The sequence below is a fragment of the Macaca fascicularis genome, chromosome 6, assembly GCF_037993035.2.
Source record: "Macaca fascicularis isolate 582-1 chromosome 6, T2T-MFA8v1.1".
NCBI lineage: Eukaryota > Metazoa > Chordata > Mammalia > Primates > Cercopithecidae > Macaca > Macaca fascicularis.
In genome coordinates, this window is record NC_088380.1 from 87,472,509 (window position 1) to 87,498,850 (window position 26,342).

Below are 26,342 nucleotides of genomic sequence, written 5' to 3' on the forward strand. Positions count from 1 at the left end.
GTTTTTCTATAAAACAATCTGCTCTAGAACAGATTATAAAGGGGCCAGAAGGAATCTCTTCTCATTTTCTTATTGAATAGAGAGTGTATAAATATTCCCTTACATAAAGGACAATTACTTTTTCTATATAGATCATATATAGAAATAGGTCTATAGAAAAAGTAATTAATTCTATATGATATGGCCTTGATTTTTAATTTTTAAATTGTTTTTATATGAAATAGTCTTAATTTTACTCTTTTTGCAGTTCACAAAAGATGAATTCCTGTACTTCAAGATTGCATTGTATATGTGATTCCTTGCTTCATTTTAAGGACTATGTCATTTTCTTAAATGCGTTGATGAGTGTTTATAACCTGTTTTAATAATGTTAAATTGAATTCATTTTTCTTATTGTTAATACAAAAACAGCAGATTTGAAGACTGAGAACCATATAAGAGGGTGATTGCACTTAATTATGAAAAGATTTGAATCCTCCTTTTTGTGTGTGAGTGTGACCAACCTTGCTATCAATTTCTTCTGTCATACACTGCCAAATTTTCTATTTAAGTATTGTGAAAACTCTGTTTTTTTCAGGTCGAATGAGTGATTTGAGTGTAATTGGTCATCCAATAGATTCAGAATCTAAAGAAGATGAACCTTGTAGTGAAGAAACAGATCCAGTGCATGATCTAATGGCTGAAATTTTACCTGAATTCCCTGACATAATTGAAATAGACCTATACCACAGTGAAGAAAATGAAGAAGAAGAAGAAGAAGAGTGTGCAAATGCTACTGATGTGACAACCACCCCGTCTGTACAGTACATAAATGGGAAGCATCTAGTTACCACTGTGCCCAAGGACCCAGAAGCTGCAGAAGCTAGGCGTGGCCAGTTTGAAAGTGTTGCACCTTCTCAAAATTTCTCGGACAGCTCTGAAAGTGATACTCGTCCATTTGTAATAGCTGAAACGGAATTGTCTACTGCTGTGCAACCTAATGGATCTACAGAAACAACTGAATCTCTTGAAATTACATGGAAGCCTGAGACTTACCCTGAAACATCAGAACATTTTTCAGGTGGTGAGCCTGATGTTTTCCCCACAGTCCCATTCCATGAGGAATTTGAAAGTGGAACAGCCATAAAGGGGGCAGAATCAGTCACAGAGAGAGTTACTGAAGTTGGTCATCAGGCACATGAACATATTGAAACCGTATCTCTGTTTCCTGAAGAGTCTTCAGGAGAGATTGCCATTGACCAAGAATCTCAGAAAATAGCCTTTGCAAGGCCTACAGAAGTAACATTTGGTGAAGAGGTAGAAAAAAGTACTTCTGTCACATACACTCCTACTGTAGTTCCAAGTTCTGCATCAGCATATGTTTCAGAGGAAAAAGCAGTTACCCTAATAGGAAATCTTTGGCCAGATGACCTGTTGTCTACCAAAGAAAGCTGGGTAGAAGCAACTCCTAGACAAGTTGTAGAGCTCTCAGGGAGTTCTTCAATTCCGGTTACAGAAGGCTCTGGAGAAGCAGAAGAAGATGAAGATACAATGTTCACCATTGTAACTGATTTATCACAGAGAAATACTACTGATACACTCATTACTTTAGACACTAGCAGGATAATCACAGAAAGCTTTTTTGAGGTTCCTGCAACCACCATTTATTCAGTTTCTGAACAACCTTCTGCAAAAGTGGTGCCTACCAAGTTTGTCAGTGAAACAGACACTTCTGAGTGGATTTCTAGTACCTCTGCTGAGGAAGAGAAAAGGAAGGAGGAGGAGGGAACTACAGGTACGGCTTCCACAGTTGAGGTATATTCACCTACACAGAGATCGGATCAATTAATTTTACCCTCTGAATTAGAAAGTTCAAATGTAGTTGTATCTAATGATTCAGGTACCAGGAAAAGTTTTATGTCCTTGACAACACCAACACAGTCTGAAAGGGAAATGACAGATTCTACTCTTGTCTTTACAGAAACAAATACATTAGAAAATTTGGAGGCACAGACCACTGAGCACAGCAGTATCCATCAACCTGGGGTTCAGGAAGGGCTGACCACTCTCCCAGGTAGTCCTGCCTCTCTCTTTATGGAGCAGGGCTCTGGAGAAGCTGCTGCTGACCCAGAAACCACCACTGTTTCTTCATTTTCATTAAATTTAGAGTATGAAATTCAAGCCAAAAAGGAAGCAGCTGGCACTTTGTCTCCATATGTGGAAACTACATTCTCCACTGAGCCAACAGGACTGGTTATGAGTACAGTAATGGACAGAGAAGTTGCTGAAAATATAAGCCAAACATCCAGGGAAATATTGATTTCAGAACGATTAGGAGAACCAAATCATGGGGCAGAAATAAGGGGCTTTTCCACAGGTTTTCCTTTGGAGGAGGATTTCAGTGGTGACTTTAAAGAATATTCAACAGTGTCTCATCCCATAGCAAAAGAAGAAACAGTAATGATGGAAGGCTCTGGAGATGCAGCATTTAGGGATACCCAGACTTCACCATCTACAGTACTTACTTCAGTTCACATCAGTCACATATCTGACTCAGAAGGACCCAGTAGCACCATGGTCAGCACTTCAGCCTTCCCCTGGGAAGAGTTTACATCCTCAGCTGAGGGCTCAGGTGAGCAACTGGTCATAGTCAGCAGCTCTGTTGATCCAGTGCTTCCCAGTGCTATTGGAAGGTTTTCTGGTACAGCTTCCTCCATTATTGACGAAGGATTGGGAGAAGTGGATACTGTCAATGAAATTGATAGAAGATCCACCATTTTACCAACAGCAGAAGTGGAAGGTACGAAAGCTCCGGTAGAAAAGGAGGAAGTAAAGGTCAGTGGCACAATTTCAACAAACTTTCCCCAAACTATGGAGCCAGCCAAATTATGGTCTAGGCAAGAAGTCAACCCTGAAAGACAAGAAATTGAAAGTGAAACAACATCAGAGGAACAAATTCAAGAAGAAAAGTCTTTTGAATCCCCCCAAAACTCTCCTGCAACAGAACAAACAATCTTTGATTCACAGACATTTACTGAAACTGAACTCAAAACCACAGGTTATTCTGTACTAACAACAAAGAAAACTTACAGCGATGATAAAGAAATGGAGGAGGAAGGCACTTCCTTAGCTAACATGTCTACTCCAGATCCAGTTGCAAATGGCATGGAATCTTTTACAACTCTCCCTGAAGCTACTGAAAAGTCACATTTTTTCTTAGCTACTGCCTTAGTGACTGAATCTATACCAGCTGAACATGTAGTCACAGATTCACCAATCAAAGAGGAAGAAAGTACAAAACATTTTCCCAAAGGCATGAGACCAACAATTCAAGAGTTAGATACTGAGCTCTTATTCTCTGGACTGGGATCAGGAGAAGAAGTTTTACCTACTCTACCAACAAAGTCAGTGAATTTTACTGAAGTGGAACAGATTAGGAACACATTCTATCCCCACAGTTCTCAAGTGGAAAGTACCTCAAGTGACAAAACTGAAGACTCTAACAGAATGGAAAATGTGGCAAAAGAAGTTGGACCACTCGTGTCTCAAACAGACATCTTTGAAGGTAATGAGTCAGTAACCAGCACAACTTTAATAGAAATTTTAAGTGACCCTGGAGCAGAAGGACCCACGGTGGCACCTCTCCCTTTCTCCGTGAACATCGGACATCCGCAAAATCAGACTCTCAGATGGGCAGAAGAAATCCAGACTAGTAGACCACAAACCATAACTGAACAAGACTCTAACAAGAATTCTTCAACAGCAGAAATTAACGAAACAACAACCTCATCCACTGATTTTCTGGCTCGAGTTTATGGGTTTGAAATGGCCAAAGAATTTGTTACATCAGCACCAAAACCATCTGATATGTTTTATGAACCTTCTGGAGAAGGATCTGGAGAAGCGGATATTGTTGATTCATTTCACACTTCTGCAACTACTCAGGCAACCACACAAGAAAGCAGCACCACGTTCGTTTCTGATGGGTCCCTGGAAAAACATCCTGAGGTGCCAAGCACTAAAGCTGTTACTGCTGATGGATTCCCAACAATTTCAGCGATGCTGCCTTTTCATTCAGAGCAGAACAAAAGCTCCCCTGATCCAACTAGCACACTGTCAAATACAGTGTCATATGAGAGGTCCACAGACGGTAGTTTCCAAGACCATTTCAGGGAATTCGAGGATTCCACCTTAAAACCTAACAGAAAAAAACCCACCGAAAATATTATTATAGACCTGGACAAAGAGGACAAGGATTTAATATTGACAATTACAGAGAGTACCATCCTTGAAATTCTACCTGAGCTGACATCAGATAAAAATACTATCATAGATATTGATCATACTAAACCTGTATATGAAGATATTCTTGGAATGCAAACAGATATAGATCCAGAGGTACCATCAGAACCACATGACAGTAATGATGAAAGTAATGATTACAGCACTCAAGTTCAAGAGACCTATGAGGCAGCTGTCAACCGTTCTTTAACGGAGGAAACATTTGAAGGCTCTGGTGATGTTCTTCTGGCTAGCTACACTCAGGCAACACATGATGAATCAATGACTTATGAAGATAGAAGCCAACTAGATCACATGGACTTTAACTTCACAACTGGGATCCCTGCTCCTAGCACAGAAACAGAACTAGACATTTTACTTCCCACGGCAACATCTCTGCCAATTTCTCGTAAGTCTGCCACAGTTATTCCAGAGACTGAAGAAATAAAAGCTGAAGCAAAAGCCCTGGATGACATGTTTGAATCAAGCACTTTGTCTGATGGTCAAGCTATTGCAGACCAAAGTGAAATAATACCAACATTGGGCCAATTTGAAAGGACCCAGGAGGAGTATGAAGACAAAAAACATGCGGGTCCTTCTTTTCAGCCAGAATTCTCTTCAGGAGTAGAGGAGGCATTAGTAGATCATACTCCCTATCTAAGTATTGCTACTACCCACCTTGTGGATGAGAGTTTAACAGAGGTGCCTAATGTGATGGAAGGATCCAATGCCCCATACTACACGGATACAACATTAGCAGTTTCAGCATTTGCAAAGTTGTCTTCTCAGACACCGTCATCTCCCCTCACTATCTACTCAGGCAGTGAAGCCTCTGGACACACAGAGATCCCCCAGCCCAGTGCTCTGCCAGGAGTAGATGTCGGCTCATCTGTAATGTCTCCAGAGGATTCTTTTAAGGAAATTCATGTAAATATTGAAGCGACTTTCAAACCATCAAGTGAGGAATACCTTCACATAACTGAGCCTCCCTCTATATCTCCTGACACAAAATTAGAACCTTCAGAAGAGGATGGTAAGCCTGAGTTATTAGAAGAAACGGAAGCTTCTCCCACAGAATTTATTGCTGTGGAAGGAACTGAGATTCTCCAAGATTTCCAAAACAAAACCGATGGTCAAGTTTCTGGAGAAGCAATCAAGATGTTTCCCACCATTAAAACAACCGAAGCTGGAACTGTTATTACAACTGCCAATGAAATTAAATTAGAAGGTGCTACACAGTGGCCACACTCTACTTCTGCTTCTGCCACTTATGGGATCGAGGCAGGTGTGATGCCTTGGCTGAGTCCACAGACTTCTGAGAGGCCCACGCTTTCTTCTTCTCCAGATATAAATCCTGAAACTCAAGCAGCTTTAATCAGAGGGCAGGATTCCACAGTAGCAGCATCAGAACAGCAAGTGACAGCGAGAATTCTTGATTCCAATAATCAGGCAACTGTAAGCCCGGTGGAATTTAATACTGAGGTTGCAACACCACCATTTTCCCTTCTGGAAACTTCTAATGAAACAGATTTCCTGATTGGCATTAATGAAGAGTCAGTGGAAGGCACGGCAATCTATCTACCAGGTAAGATCACAACATTGATAAATCTGTTTTCAAACCTGGAAACAGTCCCTTGGTGCTAATATTTATATGTATATAATTTTTATTGTGATGTTAAATCAATGGAGAGTTTCATGTTATTCACATAACAGCAGGCCAGGCCACAGTACTGAATTCATAATGAGATGAAATGACAGTAAGTATAGATTAGTTTTGGACGTTAAAGTAGACTTTGTATTTTACTGGGTTTTAGAAATAATATACAATTACAACATGGAAAAGATGAAATTATTAATGTTATAAAAATTCAATTTGTTTTTACTCACTACTAGAGTATTGCTTTGTCATATGTCTCATAGTTATACATTTTAGGTTTAAAAGTAGATAAAAAGTCCTATTTTTAAAAACCCTCTCATTGATGGATGCTATTGGTGCAGTATCAAAATCTGTCAGGCCTTTAACATTTGAGAGTAGTAAATAGCTCTAATAACTATTTCAGAGTTTGTGCAGTATCAATATCAGCTCATACTTGTATGCAATGTCTTTGTTTAAGACAGTTTACATAATGCATCAAACACAGTGCCTACCAGTAGTGAGTAGTCATTTATTATATAAACATATTGCCTATTGAGAGAAGTTTTCTGTTTATTTAGTGAATGTATGGAAAGCATGAATTTGATACTGATTCATATAAGCCATCTCTTCTGATTGTCACAAAAAGGCTATATAAGCCCTATGTGAAAGAGTAAGAGGTGAAGATTCAGAGAGGTTCAGTAACTTGCCCAAGGTGGCACAGCCACCTTGTGGTAAAAGTAGGATTTGAACCCAGCTTAGCTCTACTCTAAAGTCCATAGTCCTTTCACTGCTCTTTGCTGGTTTCAGTATAGTATAAAAATAAACAATTGATATTAAATAATATATGAACCAGGAATCTTGGAATATTTACTTTGTAGAATTTATTTTCGTCTTAATCTAGCCTGAGAATGTTAAGAAATCAGTTCTAATGGTGTTTTCCCAGAATGTTATTATTTAAATTAACAATGTTAGTGGAATCCACAAATAGACATCACCAGCTAGCTGCTACCTGGAAAAAGAGAAAAAAATCTGTACTTTAATGTCTGTCTTGGTTGAAAATATATGTTTTATTTTAATTAATATGTTTTATGCCATGACTATCATTAAAATTATTCTTCTGATCATATCAATGTTACCTTTTGTGCCACCAATGCTTTATTTTGATGTGCTTCAGAAAGAGTAAAATAGTCAGAAAGTACAATGTTTAATAAATGGCTTGAAATATTTTGAGGAAAATTGATCAAAGGTAGTTGACATTGGGTTTTTTGTTATCACTGTGTTTAATCTGTAAATGATAATCTAGTAATTTGGCTAATATTTATCGTTTTTTAATTTAGGTCAATATACTTCAGTTTGTTAAAAATATGCTATAAAAATAACTGGTAATAACTAGGTACATATAGAGTTTAGTTTGACGAATGAGAAATATGTACCAATTATCCAGTGTGCAATATTTACCAAGAATTATAGTTTGCGTCTTCATTGCAAAACAAATGGTCTCTTTAGTTTCATTCAGTAAACAGCAGCTCATATGGGATTACCTGGTCTATCTGTTGCAGATTCAGCTTTCAGAGGTTAATATGAACTGTTTAGGGGAGAATAACATTCATAAAAACAGAAGTTTCCTTTTAATTGGAACGACTTCCAGTTCACAGACTCATTCAGTCCTTGTCTCATAGTCTCAGCATGGTGTCTAGTGTCAGTGGTGGGAATAGTAGTAGTACTTCTTCACATTTGTGTGGCACATCACAGTCTGATAAAGCACTTTCACATAGTGTCATTTGGATTCAGCACAAAGGGCAGCATGTGGCTATGGTGTGTGTTAACTGCAGCCTTGTCATCCTGGCAGCGTACTTGTACTTTCAGATCCAGAAAGCTAAAAGTGTTAGGGAGGTTTCAAACAGTTTTGGAACTACAGGAAAAACTGTCTTAGAAAATTCAGGGAAGTTTGTGGAGCAGTTGATGCATCTGAGTTAACCTAATTTTAATGTGAATCCCAAACGTGGGAATGAGTTCCTATCCAGGTTTATATTCATCCAGAATTTACTTAACAGTCAGAATTTGAGTTTGACTTTCTGGTGTGGGGAAGCCTCAGTTATCTTTTATAGCAGTACCTTGTTTATCCTAATATTCTTTAAGCTAATGTTTCATAAGAAGTTAGACATCTTTCTTCTTTTACGTGTAATTATTTCAGGGTTTCAGGACTTAAGATTCTTGAAAATATGGGCGTATTCCATAGATAATCTAGTTTATTTCAATTATTTTGTAAAACTTTCAACTCTCATTTGGATCTTTGAACATTTGGAAATGTAAGCAGTTCTGAAACAATATACAAAGAATAAGTATAAACTCAATGAAAATACACTTACCCAAGCAATATTGCAGCGTAAAATATATGCTTCAAGTGGTATAAAAGTATTTGCACTTAGAAAATATATTTAAACTGTTTGTCCTCATAAATTTATGTCTTCAACCTTCATATTTATCTCCCAGGAGTGTCAGTTTTATTTGTATTTTAATAAGAAAATTATAATAAAAACTTGGTGTTTCATTTTAGGTGAGGTTTTTGTATTTGGGTTTGTTTTTCTACAGTAGAGTTTAATCCATGTGTTGCTTTTCTTCAAGTATAGTTTAAAGGAGTACATTTGGAACGTGTTTTTGGAAAAAGCATATTAATGTAGCAGAAGAGACTTCAGTGCACACTTTCGAAGAAAAACAGTTTCTGAGCATTAAGTGGTAAAAGGCAATAATAATTCAAATGATGATAACAAGCCAACCTGCTAAAAAGAATGCATGTTCTGTGTATCCAGCCATTTCACATGAACTAACCCCATTTAAAAGAATACATTTTCCATTCACTGTGCACATATGTGTAATCATTTTTGACTAAAATCAATTGCCATTATCATGCCAACTAAATCTGCAGTAGAATATATTAGTTGCCAGATACAGTACAAAAAATATCATTTAAGAGTAATCATGATTGAATCCCAGAAATGAATAGATGCAATTTGTAACAATTAGTTATAATGCCAAGAAACACTCCAGAGAGTAAAGTTAATGTTAATTTTTATATGTAGTAACTCTAAATTGCTATGGTAAAGCCTATAATATGGTAGCAATATGGGGCATTTTATGCTAAAATACACTGAAACGTTAGAGATGGGCCTAATTGCTTTTCTTACTTTCCTGAATATGGTAGGACCTGATCGTTGCAAAATGAACCCGTGCCTTAACGGAGGCACCTGTTATCCTACTGAAACTTCCTATGTATGCACCTGTGTGCCAGGATACAGTGGAGACCAGTGTGAACTTGGTAAGATGGTACTTGACTGAAAGGGTGCAGTTCTTTCACAGAAGATATATTGGGGGAGAATTTATGTTGTCGAATCAATCAGAGATTTCAGAGAAACCCATGTGTAGATTAATTATATGTTATTTGAAGTTAAAATCTGAGGGTAATTAACTAGGGGCTGGAAAATGGGTACAGACGTTCAGTGAATTCTGTTAACATACCCAAGACTCAGTGAGGCCTGCTGAGCCTTTTTGTGGTTTTTACAGGTAGAATTTACAAATATAAAGATGCATAAATATTAACAAAAATGTACATCTATCTCCCAAATCTGCATATAAATAAAAATCAATTTCAGTATAAAAATCTTTTTAGAAAGCTAGACTTAAAAATTAGGAAAATAATAAAAGGTAGAGAGCTTAGTCCCTAGTTTTCGGATAAGTTTTTCTTGTCATTTGGAATGGGAAAGACCTTTCCCTGACTCGCAGGAACCAGCCCAACGTGCCTCAGCCTCAGGGAGCTGTGCAATTGCTGGTGTCTGCCTCTCTTTCGGTTCCAAGGAATATAATTGACCCTTACATATTCTTATTTAGGCATCCTTCTCTTTAAAGAAAAAAGAAGGCACCAGTGTTGATTTGGCTACATATAGACCTCACTTCTGAGAAAAGAATGATGAAATATGTTGTCCAGATGTTCCTTTTAGAGATATCATGAAGGTTTGCTTGATTTGCTTACAATGGTTGAGTAAAGAAAGCTCACCAATAACACTTTAAATTATACATAAATATTGAGATACAATCCCAACATTCATATTAAAAAAAAAAAAAAGTCAACGAGGCCGGGGCGGTGGTTCAAGCCCATGACCCCAGCACTTTGGGAGGGCAGGGTGGGCGAATCGCTTGATCCCAGAAGTTCGAGACTAGCCTGAGCAACATGGCAGAACACCACCTCTGAAAAAAAAAAAAAAACCCAAAAATTAACCGTGCCTGTAGTCCCAGCTACTTGGGAGGCTGAGGTGGAAAGATAGATTGAACCCAGAAGGTCGAGGCTGCAGTGAGCCGTGTTCATGCTACTGCACTCCAGGCTGGGTGACAAAGTGTCTGGCACTCAGCAAGCACCATAAACATGTTTGGTATTATTACTATATAATAGCATCATTACTAAGACCATTTCTTTAGGTAAGAATACATTATATGACTGAGAAATTTAACTTGCTTTGTTTATTCATTTAAAAATATTCTTAAACATTAAATTTTTAGTGTAATTGCAAAATGCTATGGAAATAAAGTCACTAATTTCATCAGGGGAGATCATATGTAGAAAGATTAGAATCTGTGTAGAAAGATTTATTTGACATAGATTTTAAAGTTGGGAAGATTTGACAGGTGGTGGAGGGAGATATGGACACAACAAACAAAAGCACAGAGGCCAAAAACTACAGAAGGCATTTGAATGACGGCCTGGATCCAGGTATGCCTACTTAGGGGTTTGGGAGAGAGAGACATATTGGGAGACAGTACCAGAAAGCAGGTTGGGTCTAGAAAGCCCTGACGGTCTAAGAAGGTCCTGAGTTCAGGATACCGAATAGTGTTACTTCACACTCTAGTCAAGTGATTCTGAGACCTTAGCATGCATCAGAGGGCTGGTAAAACAGATTGTTGTCTCCACCTCGAAGTACATGATTCAGTAGATTTGGGGTAGAATTGGAAATGTGGATTTTTAACATTCTTAGGTGATGCTGATGCTGTGGCCCAGGGAGCTCACCTTGAAGACTGCTGCCCTGGGCAATTGGGATCCATGGAATGTTTGAAAGTAAAAGAATAAAATTATCATGACTGTGTTTTAAAAAGATGACATTTAGCAGAGTGATGGATATATTGGAGAGGAAGGGGCCCAGGGATGGTGAGGCCAGTTAGATACTTTGAGTATTCCATGTGCGAGGTAATCAGAGAATGAGCCATGATTGGAGGTGGGAAGGCTGGGGGTGTTGGTTCTTCATTAGTTTTGGGGCTTATCTGTTTCATTTATTAGCAGTGGAGACAATGACCCTACTCTGAATACCTTTGACATTTTCTTAGGGTTGCTAAATTTAGGAAATAAAAATTCAGGATGGCCACTTATATTTGAGTTTCAAGTAAAAAAGGAATAACTTGATAGTATAGGTTTGCCTTAAATATAGCACGGACATACTTATGCTAAAAAATTGTACTTTTTTAAAATCTGAAATTCAAATTTAACTGGCTGTCTTGTATGTTGTCTTGTAACCTCACACTAAATGGAATTCTTTGATACTTTTTGAAAGTATTTTGTGAGCTTTTACTATTTTGTTTCAGATTTTGATGAATGTCACTCTAATCCCTGTCGGAATGGAGCCACTTGTGTTGATGGTTTTAACACATTCAGGTGCCTCTGCCTTCCAAGTTATGTTGGTGCACTTTGTGAACAAGGTAAGAGTTATTGCAACATTTGTGTGATGAACATTATTGATTTTTTTAGCAATTTTGGCCTCAATGCATATTCTTTCCTGCAGTGGAAATTCACATTTCCTTAGGTTTCCTTATTCATGGATAGTTCAAAATGTCTGAGTCATAGTGTTGACTTGATTATGGTTGTTTAGCTGATAGACTGGAATTGCAGGCAGGCACACTGAGCTGAATTTAAAGACATCCAGCCAATAGAAGGAATATTGTCATATGTATTTTTCTTGGGGACAAGCTAAGCACTGACCTTACTGTGGCTCGTGTATGAAGGAGTACTGAATTCAATGCTAGCTGTTTTTATTTTCTCCTTCTAAGCACTTGAGACTCAATGGACTTATTTTTCATAGTCAATCATATCTGGAGAATGAGTTGATATAGTTGTTAGAATACATTTGCCTTGGCACATGCTAAGTAGAAGATATTGTGAATCTGCTCACCAGGAAATTTTCCTACTAAAGAAAGGTTGACTTTTTCTGAATGAAAGAAAGCCCTATGTTCACGATGGCTTGAATCTCATGATCCCTGTAATTTGCATTTTATGGCCAACCTGAGAGTATATTTTGGGTGGTTAATGGGAGCATTTCTTGGTCCATCAATAAGAAACAGATTGCGTGCTAAGCACACTCAGCTTTGGAATGTCGATTTCCTCTACTTAAACTCGTACAGTGGTTTGGCTTTGATAAAAGTGTTCAGTGCCAAACTTCCATTCCACCAGACAAACTGAAAATGCATTAGACACTCAGGCACGTTGGTCTGGTCCCACATTCTGCTTCATGGTGTTAATCTGGACGTCACTGCAATGAATGCAAATCCAAAAGGAGCATGTATTGAATTGCCATTCCAAGTGGATGGATGATGGCTACATTTTTAGGTGTTGGTTTTTTCTTTTTTTATTGCATAGGGTGAATCTGTTTGTTTTAGGTTTTGAATATAAAGATAGACCAAGCAAGATCCTCTTCTTAAAGTAGAAACATTAGAAAGATGGCATTTGTTGAAGAAAACAAAAGCCTGAGACAGTTGAGACATTGCAATATGTTAAACATGATTCTGGCTTCTGTTAGTTCCAAGTACAAGAAGCAATTCAAAAAATCATTTGTTCAACATGGCACCTACTGTCTTCCAGGCACCGTTCTGGGCATTGGAGATAGAAATACGAACAAAACAAAGTCCCTGATCCTGGTGACTTAGCATAACTCTTGTCAGAGAAGAAAATGTAATACTTTACAGACTATCAGATGCATCCTGGAACATTTCATTTGGTTGGCGTGGCATTTCTATGCATTAAAATGGGCTAGAAATTAAGGCTCAGAGAAAAAAAAGTAATGTGTTTAATGTCACACAGCTAGTAAATCATACAGTGGGAAAAGTGAACCTAAATGGCTTAACTCTACAGCCCAAGTTTCTCTGAATATCTTCACATTTCTACAGTAACTCTCAAAGATAAACCCTGTATTTATGTTTATCTGATGGATTGAGTAGTAACAGATTTTTGGAAGGGACTTTGGTGCTGTTGACCTTTTCTCTTTCTTTTCAAAAGAATATTGAAAGTAAAAAGTGTTAATTAATTTTATTTCTGGTGCCACCTAACTTTCAGGTACTTTCTATTTTATTTTCAAGCAAGTTTGATTTTCATACACATTCTTTGCTGAGAAACATCGATCCCAGTCTGTTTATGCAGTGCAGCTGTGCTCCTGTGATTTATTGCCAGGATACTGAAAGATTTTTTTCTCCTCTTTCCAGGTTGCCTAAGAACAAATGTTTTCTTCATTAACAGCAATTTTGTTGTCTAAACAATTTTCTATCCAAAGTTTGGTGATGACCGTGTCGGTGTTCCTTCAGCTGACATTTTCTGTTCTCTGCACTAGTAACTTCCCAAGTCACAGTTACTCTGAAATGGGGGACACATTTTGGTGCAATAATTACAGATACACAATCTAGAAAAGGCTATTGGAACAGTAGAGAGGCAGTTCTGGCTGCACAAACTGCCCTGGCCAAAGTCAATGATACAGCTTGCGCAGTGAGAAGCATAGAGGATGGGCACTTTCTTAGGACTTGACGGCTATGTGTCAGAGATGTTGAAAACATTACCTGTACAGCATCAAAAGAATACATTTTTGGTGACATTGTTTGTGATAGTTTCACCTTCTATGTTCCAGGAGCTGTGCACACTACAATCTGGGTTTGTTTTGTAATCTATCGAAACTGTAACCTCTTTAAAACCTATAGGAGTTTTAAAGCATAAGATGTCTTTCCATCCATTGAATGATTTTTAGGAAAATGTCATCCACAAGGGTTGCCTTTTAATAAATAAAAAGAGTTTCACATAATTTTTAGGTAAGGTTGAGAAAACAAATAGACTATTTCTATGAATAATATCTCCTATCAGAATAGCATCCTGGGAGATGCAGCTTGACACATTATCCTTCATTACATATTTGTTGCATTCATGAATAATAAAATTTAAGTGGCCAGGCATGGTGGCTCATGTCTGTAATCCCAGCACTTTGGGAGGCCAAGGCGGGTGGATCACCTGAGGTCAGGAGTTCGAGACCAGCCTGGCCAACATGGCGAAACCCCATCTCTACTAAAAGTACAAAAATTAGCCGGGTGTGGTGGTGAGCACCTGTAATCTCAGCTAATCAGGAAGCAGAGGCAGGAGAATAGCTTGAACCTGGGAGGCAGAGGTTGCAGTGAGCAGAGGTCATGCCACCACACTCCAGCCTGGGTGACAAGAGCGAGACTCCATCTCAAAAAAAAAAAAAAAAAAAAAAAATGTAAGTGAATCAATGTGGACAGTTGGCTTTATTTTTTTTACACAAAAACTAGATATATTTATAATCATTGGGAAGCTATGATTTAGATAGTACAAATAAATACATTCTCCCAGTTTGGTTTTAACAGAAACTCTGCCTCTGTTTATTGGACCTGTGTTCTGATAGGAACGTATGCATCTGCTAACTGAGACTGGCATTGTTAGTAGTGACGTCGTCACTCATCTACATTTTGTGATCATCTGGGTTTTCTTGTTTAGGAGGAAAAATACTTAATGATAAACTATTTAGAAGACAAAAAGGGCTGGGTGCGATAGCTCACGCCTGTAATCCCAGCACTCTGGGAGGCCAAGGCAGGTGGATCACCTGAGGTCAGGTGTTCAAGACCAGCCTGGGCAACATGGTGAAACACCGTCTCCACCAAAATATACAAAAATTAGCCAGGCATGGTGGTGCATGCCTGTAGTCCCAGCTTCTAGGGAGGCTGAGGCAGGAGACTCGCTTGAACCCGGGAGGCGGAGGTTGCAGTGAGCCAAGATCATGCCACTGCACCCCAGCCTCGGTGACAAAGTAAGACTTCATCACACACACATACACACACAAAAGACAAAAAAGGGGAAACCAAACTAAAACCAATTGGGGTAATAGCAGATAAGAAAGGGTATGTAAAAAAGTTTTTTCTGATGTATTATTCAAGAGGTTAAGATCCTCCAGAATTGTACATCGTGTATCTTAAGTTAAATGATAATGTCCATGGTTAAGGAAAGTTATATGCCATTACAAATCACATTATTTACATTGGCATAAGAATGTTCTAAAAAAATGTTTGATTCTCCTCCTCTGTAAACTAATACCCTCATATAGGAAGAGCTGTGTTCTTCCTACCCCTCTCACCTTACCTCTAAATTCTTACAAATGAACTTCCCCAAAGTGAAAACACTACATCCAAGTAGCCAAAATTTGCTTCATTTTGAGGCACTGAGTGCTACTTTTATACCAAACCATCTAGCTGTGTCTTGAGTCCTTTCCTATGAGACTTGGTGATCTCCAAACAACACTTTAACAAACGCAAAACTTCCAGTGCACATTACTCAAAAGAATTAGTCAGCTGGCTGCAACTAAACAACAGGCCTGATAGACTAAACTGAAATAAATACTGCGCTCAGATAAGCTGCATCTGTTGTGTGAGTATGGTTTTAATCACTGAAGCCAGGAAAGAAATGAAATCTTTCAGAATTCATACTTTCCCACGGTTATAGAAAGAGGAGTAACAGGAATGAGAGTCAAGAGACAATCTGAGTTTCAATCTGGCCACCAAAACTAACATATAAAGCAAACATTAATTTAGTCCAGTCGTGTTTTCTTCTATTAATCGGCATATTTGGGTGGGGGGAGATACTTATTAGGTCCTCTGGAAGGTTTTCTTGGTGCCTGAAATTCTATAAACTTTGCAGTTTTGTTAGTTTTTATATGCAACAACTTCAATATAATTGTGGGGTGTATTTTTTGAAAGTCAAAATTATTTCTACTGATTATGATTTAATATATAGTGTAACCCCACCTGTGGATGAGTGATTCTGTGGGAAGACTGCCAGTGAAGAATACAGTTGCTGTGAACAAGGCTACTTTCCTGTGGAATTATGTAAAAATTGGCAACCTAGAAAGTGTAGCTGATACTGCCAGTGTAAAATTTAGATATATTTGAAAAACATTTTCATCTCACTGGAGTATCAGTTATAGTGTGCTTATTGTGACACACACACACACACACACACACACACACACACACACACACACACATATGTATATGACCTGGTGGAATAGGGGAATGAGTTAAATAGTTTATTTTATTTTTAATAAACTTAAAATCTTGATGCATTTTCATTGGGCGTTACCTATCTTACCTTTCTTTTTAGGAAGAAGGCATACAGCTCTAGTTATATCCCAAAAGGTACCTATTCATAACGGATTTTTTTCTCTTTGTCAGTTTCCTATGACAAGAGCCTGTGACTTCTCAGATATCTCTTTGGGAAGTGGGAGAGGACTACTTCCAGAACCTTTGAAGTTGTTATGCAAATAGGGCATTCGTAATCCTATTAGCCGGAATTCTTATCTATCACTTGAATGAGTCTCTTAGAAAAGTTGTGTTGGTAAGGAATTAGCCCCAGTTGCTTCACAAGTAAGTCAGCCAACACTATAGCCGCCCAAGAGATTTTGGCTGGCCCCTCTTCCAGTTTTCTCTGGTTTTAATCAAGGAAGTTGCTGTTAGATGCTGCCTTTGCAGTCCAAAGATGTACAGCCATCCACTTCACACGAATCAATTGGGCTAACTTTAAAATAATTTCTTTGTCATCATGACTAAATTTTATGAATCAGTTACTTCAGGGACATTGCACAGATACTGGCTTGGGTATCCTATTAACACTTGGATCAGGGTGCCAAGTTTGAATGATGTGTGTGTGTTTAATAAGCTCCTGCCTGTTTCTTCTCAGACACTGAGACATGTGACTATGGCTGGCACAAATTCCAAGGGCAGTGCTACAAATACTTTGCCCATCGACGCACATGGGATGCAGCTGAACGGGAATGCCGTCTGCAGGGTGCCCATCTCACAAGCATCCTGTCTCACGAAGAACAAACGTTTGTTAATCGTATGTACCAAATAGACATGAGTTTCCGGGAACTTCACTCTTTCTCATCACTCTCTTAGTTTTGTCTGTGTGCAAGTGAAAAGAAGTAGCTTTTTCAATCATAATACAACTTATCAAATCCCTCATCTGTGGGTTACTTAAAATCATCTCGCCTAAGTCCCCCATTTTGGGAAACATTCAACTATAATATATGTAGGCATTGGTTAGTCGGCCGGCAGTAATGGTTGAAACACTTGCTATAGGTTGAATCATAAGAAATTGCTATTTGATCATTTTTAAATTTACAAAAACAGCCAATTCTTATGGCTCAATAGAATTCTTACTGTGGTTATACTTTCATAGTCTCTATTTTGAATATTTATATGCCTGTCTAAAATTACAGTTACTTTCAGTTATTTTTGTCCTGCTAATTAAAATTGAATTGTTAATAATAGTACCCTAATCTTACCCTTTGGGCATATTGATTCTCATTCAAGTTTCTAAATATTTTAAACTGTGGAAAGTGAGCTCCATCCTAAGAACTTGAATAGGTGGAGATTGAAAGCTAATGAAACTTAATATCAGAGCTGTTTAATAACTCCTTCAACTGCAGCAAAAAGGAGGGCAAATGGTTTTCATGTAGCAATATGTAGAAATTTGTTGCTCATAAAGCATTTTTTTAGGAGATAGTGTCTCACGATATTGTCCAGGCTTGTCTTGAACTACTGGCCTCAAGTAATCCTCCCACCTCTGCTTCCCAAAGTGCTGGGATTATAGGCGTAAGCCACCATTCCCAGCCTCATGAAGCATTGTTTGATGTTCTATTAAATATTTTCTCATGATGCCTACTATCTTTTAGAAGTTTGTTAATTTGTAATCTGGATAGAGGTTCATTTAACTTTACTGTGTGATATCCTTGCCAGTGACTCATCTTGTGGTAAAAGTAAATATTTTTGAGGATAAATTTGTAGAACTGTCTAGGTGTTCACTAATTAAAATGCTTTGAAAAAAAACACATGGCTTCCAAAATGAGGGTAGCATGGATAAGATCTGGCACATTTCATTGGGCCACTGAATTTTTGCCAATGGCATCACTTAACAACAACAACAGAAAAATAGAACATTTCTATCATGAGTGAGGATGGAAAAAAAATTAATTATAGTAAATTGCTAGGGAAATTATTGTCTATGTCATACTTTAATGCTTTACAGTGTTTGCACATTAACTTTTTCATTTAAAGCACATTGGGCAGAAGAGCAAAAGATAGACTAGGAGAGATTTTTATGAGCAACTAAATAAACATGATTCATCCTGAAAATAATTTTCTTTGATATATTTTCATCCATATATGGAAAAGTAGTACCAATATCTGTGTGGTTTCCTATCCCTTAGGTGTGGGCCATGATTATCAGTGGATAGGCCTCAATGACAAGATGTTTGAGCATGACTTCCGCTGGACTGATGGCAGCACACTGGTAAGATGTCCTTGAAAATGATGTCAAGTTCTACCTTCTGGAAATTTGGTACTGTGCACTGATTGCACATTACAGAGGGTGCATTAGACTGGAGACAAGTGACTTGCTCAAGGTCACTCAGTGAAACAGGGAAGGGTTAGAAGAGTTCCAAGCTAACTGATCCAACATCCAGTTCTCTCTTCAATGGTTGTGGTTCTCTTTAAAAGAGGAGTGTACTAGATTTCCATCAAACCAGAAAACCAGACAATTAGTAGAATTACCTTGGGTCTGTCTTTCAGATGGTTATCTTTGCTTTTTCTAGCTTCAGAGCAAGAAGAGAAGAATAAATGTAGGAGAAAAGTCCTTTTAAAAAAATACCATTCCCTCTTAAAAATGGCATTGGAAATCTGCTATAAGGCATGGCACATTTCCAAGCAAAAATATGCATTTATTTTTATCTTAAAGAAGATTGTTGATATGATCTTACGAATCTCTGCTGACTAATTACGTATTTCAACTGGTTTTCTATATTTTGAAGAAAGAAGTGACTTGGAAATGCTGGCCACAACTTTGAGAAGGCTATAATAGTTTCTTAGAATAGGTGAAGCTGTTTTGAGTCACTTCTACTAAACTCAAATAAATCTAATTTTTTAGAAAGCGTTCAGATGTGATTGGCTATACTAGTGGTACTCAGTGCTGGCTGTTCATTAGAATCACCTGGAATATGTAATTAAAAACTGGTGCTTAGGCCTTATCCCAGGTCCATTACAACAAAACCTCTAGCCGCTGTATTTTCTCAGTGTTCCACAGGCGATTCTGAAATGCAAAGTTGGGATCCACTGGGCTAGATAGTAAGTGTAAATTAAATTCTAAATTAGAAACAAAGTGTAAAAAATTGAAGATAATTTTAAAGGCCTTTTTGTGTGTGAATTACTTAGGTACTTCAATTTCATTCATTATCTGCCACTTGTTTGGATTTAATGAGTTTGGCAAAATATAAGGTTCATTCTAAAACAGATGCCAAAGTAATCTCTGCTTTTGGAAGTTCTGCTGTGTCTTAAGGGAAGCTGCTCCGTCATGGACACACTACTCACTTTATCTATGTGTTAGCCACTGTATTAAGCCCTTGCATATGTTTATTCCCCACAATAACTGTTACAAGAGGCATTGGGTTTTCCTTCACCTGTTTGACAGGTGAAGAAAGGGAAGGTCAGTTAGACTGAGCTATTTGCCTGGAATCACAAAGCTGTTAACTGATGAAGCCAGAATTTGAACTTAGGCTTGTCTCCAAAGCCACAGTTTCATCTGACTAGTACCTTCTTGGCTTTAAAAAGAGTATATCCTGTATTAAATTTTTGCTTCGAGCAACCCAAAATAAGACCTGAGTTTCTCTCTCTGTCACCACTGTTTATGTTTAATCAACACTGTTTCACTGTTTGTCATTGAAGTTCTTAAGTAGGTTCTTTGGCAAGATGTGAGAAAAATAGGGAAAAGTAGGTTGTTCTTAAAATATGTTCCCAGTAAACTATAGGAAACACAACCTTAGAATCAGTAGTCTCAGTTTCTTCTATTAATAGTTGTCCTGGCTGGATGTATTGGATGTGTATTTGCAATTGTTGCCTCTTTATGTTTTCATTTTGCTGTACTTAGGGGGATAATACTGGTCCATTCCATTAATAGCGATTGGTATGGCATGAATCTTTACATTACATTCATTTTAACTGAAGATAATTTTGTTCTTATTAATTTCTAAGTGAACATATGATTGAGATTATTTCTATATATTATAAACTGTTTTTTATAATTTTATTAACGTATATCATACAGTGTATACATTTAATGAGTTTTCCTTGTTAAATGTGTACTTCATTCTCACGGAATACATTGGGTTTTAGGGTGCCACTATTACGCCTACCTCCCACAAATTTCCCTTATTTATAGCCCAGTGAAAAGTGCAGGGTTTTGTGAGCCCCCATCATGTATACAGAAGCTGACTTGCCCAGGACTCAGCTGGCCATTTCTATCTAGTTACTACTTACTTGTGCTTTGCAGATGCAGCCCATAACTTATCCCAAAGTGTACCTATTGTCTGGGTTCCTATAGATTCCAGCCCTGAGCCTAGAATAGCTGCATTTGACCAGGTGGAGTGTATGAAAAAATCTCTTTTGCCTACACATTGACCTGACTGAACCAAGTCCCGTCTATTTCTAATCTGTCATTGGTTACACAGATTTGATGTGTGTGTTTTTATTCTTAGCATGTATGTGTGTTACTAGATGTTTATTCTGGTCTCTCCCTTAGCAGTTCACGTCTTTCAAGAAGTGATTCTTTTCCCTGCTTTTTATTTTTCATGGCGTCTGAGATAAAGTGTAATCCTTTATTCCTGTGTGCTTGGTTAAAGAGACTTCATATTGGTCTATATCTGGCAGCTATGTGGGTTCTGTAGAATATCTTAGGAAATTTATCTTCCCTGCCAAGTGCCATACAGGTGAGCTTGATTCATCATATGTCATTATTCCTCTATGCCAAAGCAAGGCAACTCAACTAGTTTTTGTCTGTGGCCGTTAATTTTTAATGTAGGTACACAAATACTCTGAAAAACATAACAGTTACCATTTCCATAGTCTAGAATGGTCCTAAACATGGTAAATTAGTGAGCATTGCACCTTGTCAAAAAAGAAATATTGATTTTCCTCTGAAATTTTCCTCTGAAACTTCCAGAGGAAGATAACATAAGCTAATATAGATAATTATACAACGTAAACAAGAACCTTACTCTTAATTAGTTGGCACTTTCACTTGAAATGTAAGGATTATGGAGAATGCACCGAGGGCCTCAGTTTGAAGAAGACACGTGATGAAATGTATTAACAAGCAAAGTTTATCAAAGAAATGACACAAGTAAATCCAGAAAAAAACTCTGACAGACCCTTGGTTTCTTCTTAATTCACTCTTTGTGTAAAATAGAAGTGTGCTAAGGAGTGTCCCTTAACTTTGAACATTCTGGAACAGAACAGACCATCTGTCCTAGAGCCTGTCTCCCTCGCATTCGACTGATCTCCTGCCCACTTTCTTGCTTTTGTAACCACCCTTTCCTCTATCCTTTTCCTCTCTGACACAGCCTAGGTGTCCCTTAAACTCCTTTGTAGTTTTTTCTACAGTCACCATCCCCTTAACGGGTTCCATATGTGTGCAGGCCTTTGAATAAAATCCTTCTGCTTTGTTTCGCTGTTTACTCCAAGGTTTTTGCTTTTAAAAATATCCCTAACAGTGAAGTCTTGGTCACAGGGAGCGGTATCTGCTTATACGTGGAATGGTGTTAACTTGACTGTGTGCAATTTTAAGGACTTTGTTTATGTTTTGGAGTGATTTCTCTCTTCCACACCCTCTCTCCCTCCATTTTTTTCTTTGAAAGATTTATTAGAGCTTTTCCGTCTTGGGTGGTAGAACAGTATTAAAACAAAAAGAACCTTTCATATTTACCTTAAAGTATCTTTTGATATTTAGCCTTACAGTCCAGTAAGAACAGACAAGTTTATATTAGGTCTCAATTTCAACGATCCTTTTTACTGAAATAATTAAACTTTGCTTTCAATAAACTTGCAGTATAAATGTATCATATTTAATGTTATTATGCTATACAGCTAGACTAATTCAACTAATATACTAAATTAATGATGTTGTTTGGCTAAATGATCTAAATTGCCCTTATTCTTGAGATTCTGATGGATTCATTCCACATTACTGGCCACTATAATAGAATGTTGTTATCATTGATAAAATGCCAAATTCTTATTTCTGTTATATTTTAAAAATCTATTAATTTTTTTATTTGGGGTGTTTGCCCAATAAATTTCACAAAAGTGAATTCATGAAGAAAATTGTGTCTAGCCTTATCCTTGTGATTTATATTAAGATTATTTTCTTTTAATACATTTCAGTTTTTACTTTGTCACTTGGCTTTCTCCTAACCCAGTTACTCTTTAACTTGACTATTGTAAACTTGAGGATTGCTCTCTATATGCACCTACTGCTTTATTGGAAACCCTAACAAATAACTTCACTAATGAATTGCTTTGCTTGTCACCCAAGTAATATCTTCAAAGACACTCAGTTAAACCATCCAAGTTAAATATACATTAAAGCTGGCAAACTTAAACAAACTTTTCTTATCTAGCTTATATACTATTAGCTGACTTATAAGTTCTTTCTTAAACCAACTGTTAAATGAATGACTAGTCAGAGTGTTTTCCTTCAAATCTGTTTTCCAGTGCTAATGACCTTTCCCTTCCCTGGCTATGAACTCTTCTTGCTCCCTTAAACTTCTTCAGTGTCTGCTCATTGCCTTCAGTATCAAATTTTAATTATTAGTACGGCAGACAAAGCCAATCCATTCCACCTGCCACTTCCTAAGCGATAGCACCTCAAAAATACTCTCAGTTCCTGGAAGAAGCCATGGGTTCTCACTCCTGGGGGGCTTTGCCTGTACTGGCCCTAGTGTTCAGCATATTCTCACATCTTGTCCTAATTTCATCTCACAAATAGTCAAATACCCTGCATAGCCAAGGGTCTCCTTCCAGGAAGCCTTCCTTGCTGGGTATAACTCAGAGCTCCTCTTCTGTGCTGCCACATCTTTTCTCTCCTCTTCCCATCTTAACTCAGGCCCCTGTGAAATTGACTTGCTGACACTGAGCCTTCTGAGATAGGAATTAACTTTCATCTCTGTTTTTTCAGCACCTAGCAGAGTAGTTGACATAGAATAGATATTTAATAAATATTTGAATGAACAATGATAATCAGTATACACACATTGCTCAGCTAACTCTACCTTTTGAATCCTGAAATGAACACATTATGTCTTTTGGCTGAATCTCTTTGCGACATTTTTGTTTACCTAAATTAAAGATTTTATTTAAAGTTGTACCAGTATGAAAAACATCAAAACATAATAGATGGGTTTTATGGTGAAAAGACCAAAAAAAAAAAAAAAAAAGATATTCTTTAAAAATAGAAGTATATAGTCGAACATAGTGCATCTTATAAATGTATCAACCCAAAGGAAAACAAGTGTTTTTACTAGAAATGATGACAATTTTGTCCATGGTTGTCCTAGAAACAACTTTGCAATAAACTTTGGGAATTAAAAATGGAAAGTAAACTTTCAAACTCTGCCACCCCTGCAGGTTTGAGTTATATCAGGGCTGGTTTTCCATGAAACTTTAAGAAACCAACAATTACTCAAAACTTTGGAGGAGGATTTTTTTTTCCAGATAGGCACATATTCCGTAGGTATACTTTCTGAAGAAAAAAGAGTTTTAGAAACCTTATTATTTATATCCAAAATGGAGTGAAACAAAGAAAAGGAAATATCACTCCCAAATGTTATCAGCTCATTTTACTTTTTATAGATGCTTTGGCTAAGAATGGTTTGGTTGCATAAGATGGGATAGGGCTTCATTTGTAAATCCACTATCTGAGGCTGTTTATTCAAGTGCAGAGGAAGCCAGACAGGCAGGGAATGTTATGGAATCATTTATATTTATCTATCAATATACCTCCTGGCAAAATGATTTCACAACACTGTTTTCAACTAAGGACTATAGTGTCTATGGGACAGCCCAATTAAAGAGCTATCAGAAACTCTTACATGCCTTCATCGTACTCTCTTGTCTGATAAACCTCTCCAACAAGTGGTTTAAAATCAAATTGTGGAGCTCAGACATTTAAAGCTGTCATATTGCTTCCTTCTCTCTTGGACCCTCTGGAGTAAGAGTCTCATGAGGGGAGTCTCTGGGCTCCACATGGCTCCTTACTTGCCTTTCTTCAATGATTCCCCCCAGCGCCATCAAAGCTGACCCCTCCCCACTGGACACTGTTGTCTTCAGTGGATCAGATGCACTTACTTCAAAGGGAACCATCACTTTAGATGGCCATGTGTAGAGGTGAGGACTGAATAAAACTGACATTGCCATTCCAGTTTTAGAATATTGAGGAGCTTTTGGAAGATTTAGTTTGTTCTGCAGAAAAAGCCCTGACTTTATTCCTAAACATTTTAAAAATCATTTTCTGCATCTCCTTCACTTTTTTTACTTCTGTCATCTCTATGTTGTCAGGACTCAAATGTCACCCCCCATGAGGCTGCTGGCTTCCCTGCTTCCTGGGAAGTTGTCACAGCTTCCTTCTTTTCACTTTCCATTCCACAGTTGGGAGAAAACAGAGAGACTTTCTCCTCCATTTGTCCAAATGTGGTCAGGAAGTTCTAGAACAAATTACTAAATCACAGATTCATAAATATCTTATTTTCTAGTTCTAACCAACTCATCTTGCTATGGCAGTTATGATATAAACTAAAAAAAACCTAATTGATAGGATAATTAGTACAATTGATTGTACAATTAATCTTCATAACTTAAATTCTTCTTAAAAATATTTCTGGAAGATAACTCAATTTTGCATTTTGTTTTTCATTTTGGTAAGCATAGTTCAGCTTTGGCAACTTAACACCTACAATTTCCAACACCCGCTTGTCCCCCTTCACCAGTTGATTCGAGTTGATGCACAAGAATAGCTAGATGTGTGGATTTGACTCTAAATCCAGAGGCCCCTTCTTCTTTCATAAATAAACACATCAGTCTGTCAAGCAAAGTATTGTGAGAAAAGCCAACTTTGAAAAAGATAGAAACAATAAAGAAATAGCCCTTAACCTAGGAAGAGACACTTAAAAGGGGCAGAAAAAAGGGAGTAACAAATCACAGACCATAAACCATTATTCTTTTCCTGCAGCAATGTATCATTATTACCCTTTCATAAACACAAACGTTCCAATTCCCCTTCCTCTCCCAGATGTCTTGGACATTGTAAAGAGAATATGGAGTATTAACTAATTCCGGTGCTTTCTAAGCTTGTTTGTAGGTTTCTGCTCGTTTGAAAGGATTTCACATGATTTGGCAGAAAAACAATGCAAAACAGAATCTCCACAACAAAAATTTAAATTTCCCTTTTCCTACCTGAAAATCTTAGAAGACTTTCTATACAATGTTTGCGGATGGATGTGTGTCAGCTGTGGTGTGACATTAGCTCTAAGTCAAATACCATTTCTCTGTGAACAAGTCACACTGCATATCAACATTAATTTAATTATGTTAAACTTCACAGTCTTTATTGTATTAAGCCAAAAGCCAAGGAAAACATATGCTCATTTCTCATCCTTTAACACATTACTCGTGAGTGGAAGAATTCTCAGATTCCTTTCTGCAAAAGACTACTGAGTTCTTAATGAAAATTTCGACTTGTGTTGTAGTTTAATTTAATTTGGAATCAAGAACTGATTCTTCCGATTCTAAATATGAGATATTGTGAGTCATAGAGTAGTCCTAGAACACAACCCTACTCTCTGCCTTGTCTTTCAGTTCAGACAACAAGTGGTGGGTTGAACAGCTGAAAGAACCATATTTACTCACTACTGGAAAATCATTTTATAATTGACAAGTTATTATAAAGAATAAGAAAAGGAGATTTAGTGCAGTAGCATCTCACAGATGCTTTTCCAACAGTCTTCTATGCAACCTTAAAATCACATGCAGATATTTAAATCTAATTGCTAATTAGTTTAAGGCAATGCATAACCATGGAAAAGGCCAAAAAAAAAAAAAAATGTTGAATGAGTTTTGGCAGTCTCTCCTTACATTTGGATCGTTAGCCCTTCATGACTGGAGACCTGTGCAAACAAGCTTGGGGTAAAGGAGCCTACTGGCACCATTCATTCTATGGATTAAATGCAAGTTGCTCTGTGGGCCTCTGCCTGAGGCCCCCTCTCTG

At 37.5% G+C, this 26,342-nt stretch overlaps 1 protein-coding gene and 1 non-coding gene across 5 annotated transcripts in view; both read left to right on the forward strand.

Annotated features, from left to right (window-relative positions):
• VCAN (versican) overlaps window positions 1–26,342 on the forward strand; it is a 111,681-nt gene that overhangs the window by 65,458 nt on the left and 19,881 nt on the right. For 2 of the 4 annotated variants that reach the window (XM_005557318.4, XM_005557319.4), the window contains 5 exons: window positions 578–5,845; window positions 9,099–9,212; window positions 11,522–11,635; window positions 16,932–17,090; window positions 18,463–18,545. In XM_005557318.4, coding sequence (XP_005557375.3) covers window positions 578–5,845; window positions 9,099–9,212; window positions 11,522–11,635; window positions 16,932–17,090; window positions 18,463–18,545 — 5,738 coding nt within the window. The remainder of the gene's footprint in view (window positions 1–577; window positions 5,846–9,098; window positions 9,213–11,521; window positions 11,636–16,931; window positions 17,091–18,462; window positions 18,546–26,342) is intronic. The other 2 variants (XM_005557320.4, XM_045393997.2) reach the window with 1 other exon arrangement.
• LOC101867218 (uncharacterized) lies at window positions 7,169–8,017 on the forward strand. The gene has a single exon (XR_012414558.1). It is a non-coding gene; the product is annotated as an uncharacterized protein (transcript).